Here is a 3,484-nt window from a genome sequence, read left to right as displayed (position 1 = left end):
CCCGGGCGTGGGGAGTCCTTCGTCCTTTGCAAAGGTACCAGGAACGGTCAGATGACCTCCATCTCCATCTCGCCTTCCACTTTCTTCTTCTGCTTCTCCATAACCGCCTCCAGCTCTGACAGTTTGTCCTGGAGGGCAGGTGGGGATGAGGACTGGTGTCCGAGCCCTCGGGCTCGCCGGCTCCCCCACGTCCAAGCGCAGGCATGAGCAGCCTCTTGCTCACCTCCAGCAGCGCACGCTGCACCGTGATCTGGCTGTACACACGCGCCCCCTCCTCGGGGCTCACCGCCCGCAGCTCCTCCTTCTGCAGCGAGAAAAGCTGCACACCGGTCAGCACACCCAGTGCCTCCACAGTCCTGAGCCGGGTAGTGGGGGGCGCAGCCAGGCCCGGGTGCCAGCCACAGCTCTCCCGCCCAGCTGCTGGTCCCATCTGCAGCATTCAAGCTCTCCAGGGCGGGAGATGCGCTACGGGTCTTGTGGGCCCACCCACCCGCCAATCGCAGCACTCCATCCGGTGGGAGGGGGCTGCATCCTGCTTTTGAAAGGGGCGGGACTTCACTGGGATTCCGATCGGAAACCGCAGAAACCTGCCAATCCGCGACTTCTCCACCCCGCATTGGGCCCACTGGGAACACTCGGCTCCCAGCGCCCACATCTCCCAGCAGACCAGCTGTCATCCGCTCCACTCACCCCGAGCTAAAGCCTTTGGCCTGCAGCCAGGCCCGGACCTCCGAGGCATCTGAGCGTGGACTGAGCTGCGCTTCCTGGACGCGAGGCCCCGGGGCTGCACGGGTGGGACCCGAGCGGCCCTGAGCCAGGCGCGCCTGCAGCTCCGCGTTGACACTGAGCATCTGGCAGAATTTCTCTGCTTGCGGGAAACCGGGAGGGAGGGAATGTAGGCTCAGGACGAGGGGTACTGGGCAGAGCGCGGGACTCCCGCCTTCCCAGGAGTTAGCTGGATCTGATGGGGCACCGGCCGGGAGTCCATCTGGCCTTTCTGAGCCTCGGCTTACTTGCCTGGAAAGCGAGGACAAGGGCCGCTCGCCTGAGGGCCCCTCCTACTCACCCTTCTCACTAGGGTCCAAGTGGTTGAGGCTGTCGCAGCTGTCCCAGTGGGGCCGAACGGGAGCAGGGGCCGCGGTTGGTGGGGGAGGGGGAGTGCTAGTCTAAGAGGAGTGGGAGGGCAGTGGATCAGGGCTGTACTCCACCTTCCGGGCCCTCTGCTCCTGGAGAAGCCGTGCTGAGGTCCCAGTCGCCGCTCCTGCCCTGCGGGGGCCGGCGACCTTCCCCCCGCTATCCCCCAGCCTCTTCTCCCTCAAGGCGGGAGTCCTGTCTCACCAGGCTGCGGGCAGGGCTGTGGCTGCGGCCCACCCCGGGTCCAGGGTGGGGTGTCAGGATATTATAGGGTACATATCCCTCCTGCCCCTTCTGGTCCCGAACTTTCCACCACTTGCGTCTGTCATCCAGGATCTGAGTAGGGTATGAGGAGAGGGCTCAGAACCTGGGTCTGTGGTTCCGGCCGGCCTGGGCCCCGGAGCCCCACACCGCTTACCTCCAACACATCCCGCTGCCGGACCGACAGCTCGCTGCTGTTTCGGGCCTGGAAGTCGTAGTTACACAGGACCCACTTCCCTGCCGGCTCTGGCTCCGGCTCCGGCTCCGGCTCCGGCTGGGGCTCGGCTTCCAGCTCCAGGTCCTGGTGACTGAGAAGTGGAAGGGTTGGTGGTCAGGAGGCAGCCGCCCCATTGCCCTGGGCTGTGCGGGGTGCTGGTGAGCAGGGGTTAGGCCAAGCAGGGTTGGCGGGAAGCCGGTTAGTCGCTTGCTAGAGGTCTGAAATTGAACATTGCGCTCTGCCTTCGGCGGCACAGGGACACAGCGTCAGTACGTGTGGCACGGAGGCCATCATCGCTCACAGAGGCTCAGGGAGAGAAGTCACCCGCTCCAGACCGCACAGCTAGAAACAGCTGCTCTTAACTCGGCTCTGCCAGGTACTGGGCTTCTCTGAGATGAGGACTCGCGCTCATAACCCTGGGGCCTGCAGCAGCATGGTGGATAGGTGCTGGAACCTAACCATGTGGCCAGCCGGGGACCCGAGTCCTGCACCTGGTGGCTCGGAAAACACTCTGAGCACGCGTGCGTGTGTGCCCAAAATCCCAAGAGGAGAATGGAGAAGAGACTGTGACATCTCACTTGCCCTCTCTGTTCTCTCTGGTGAGCCCGTGCCTTATAGCAACAAACGACAGCAACGCGGTAGCGATGCTGTGCAGGCCTGCACGTGGTCTGCCGTGTGTCCACGATTGGGTGCTTGCGACGGCCCACAGCGGAACATGCGTTTGGAGCCCCAGTTCCTTTCTCCCCGAGGCTCCATGAGCGTCCCTCCCTATAGGCACAACGATGGCCTCTGTCCCAGAGCCCGAGAGCCGTGCCGCCACGTGGGAACCTGCGACAGCCATGCCAGGGCTGACTGCTGGCCCTACACACCACGACTTCTGCCCTCCCCCGCCCCAAGGGACTACTATCATTCCCGTTTTCCCTGCAAAGACCTCGAGGCTTCAGGAAGACGAGTTAAAAGCTGGAGGGGCCAGGCCCAGGGTTTGGAAGCATGGGGTGAGGTGAGGCTCTGCAGTACCAGGCAGCTAGGGGAAGGCGGGGTCTTGGCTCTGACCCCCAAGAAGAGGCCTCAGCCCGGAGCAGGCCTACCTGTGCAGGGGAGAGGGGGGTCTTCAGGGCCACGGTGCCCCTGTGTGGGGCCGGCAGCTCCCAGCACGCTGTCCTGCTGAGACCCTCTGCCCGGGGCCCTCACCCAGACCCCCCTTCGTCTCCAGCCCCACTGCTTTGTCCTCTGCCCATGTCGCTTCCTGCCAGTCTGTCTCCTCCTTGCCCAAGGACTCGAGATCTGGCCCCTCCTCCCTCGGGCCCAAGACGGAGCTCCCACACCTTGAGGGGAGTTCTCTCCTCCCCCAGACCCAGGAGTCCGGGCTCAAGCTTCAGTTTCATTGTCCTTGTCACCTGTGAAGCTCCTGGTCTGACACCCAGCAGGGCCTACCACTGTGGCCGGAGAGCCTCTGGAAACCAGAGTCGGACCGCCCAGCCTCCCCTCTGCCCAGGGCCTGGAGAGACTGGGTCTGCCTGGCTTTCTCAGACTTGCCCCCAGTCCTCGAAGTCTCAAGCCTGCTTCTCTGGGTCTCCAGGAGCCCAAGCATCGTACCTGAGCTCTTCTTCAAAACCTAGACGACCAGGCCCCCAGCCTCCTCCATGTCTCCAGAGCTTCGTCCTCTAGGGACCCAGGCAGAGAGCCTCCCAGGCCATGGGAAACCCAACTGCCCTTTCCAGGACCCAGAGATCTGTCCTCTCAGACTTCTCCCAGCCCCTTCCTCCCCTAGACCCCGAAATCCAAACCTCCATTCCCTCCTCCCTTGGACCCAGAAGCCCGGGCCCACCCCTCCCCTCCCTGTGCTCCCCCCTCTCCCAGCCCCGGCCCCAT

At 64.1% G+C, this 3,484-nt stretch overlaps 1 protein-coding gene across 1 annotated transcript in view; it reads right to left on the bottom strand.

Moving 5' to 3' along the window:
- Positions 1-3,484, bottom strand: part of EPS8L1 (EPS8 signaling adaptor L1) — an 11,492-nt gene continuing 8,008 nt past the window's right edge. The window contains exons 14-21 of the mRNA XM_027772587.1: positions 2,072-2,097; positions 1,937-1,939; positions 1,553-1,703; positions 1,339-1,470; positions 1,067-1,166; positions 691-865; positions 224-356; positions 1-128 (exon numbers count right to left, since the gene is read on the bottom strand). Of these exons, the coding sequence (XP_027628388.1) occupies positions 48-128; positions 224-356; positions 691-865; positions 1,067-1,166; positions 1,339-1,470; positions 1,553-1,703; positions 1,937-1,939; positions 2,072-2,097 (801 nt within the window). The 3' untranslated portion in view covers positions 1-47. The remainder of the gene's footprint in view (positions 129-223; positions 357-690; positions 866-1,066; positions 1,167-1,338; positions 1,471-1,552; positions 1,704-1,936; positions 1,940-2,071; positions 2,098-3,484) is intronic.

The sequence above is a fragment of the Tupaia chinensis genome, unplaced genomic scaffold (genome assembly GCF_000334495.1).
Source record: "Tupaia chinensis unplaced genomic scaffold, TupChi_1.0 Scaffold000286_1, whole genome shotgun sequence".
NCBI classification, from domain to species: domain Eukaryota; kingdom Metazoa; phylum Chordata; class Mammalia; order Scandentia; family Tupaiidae; genus Tupaia; species Tupaia belangeri.
This window is presented reverse-complemented; position numbering and strand designations above follow the sequence as displayed.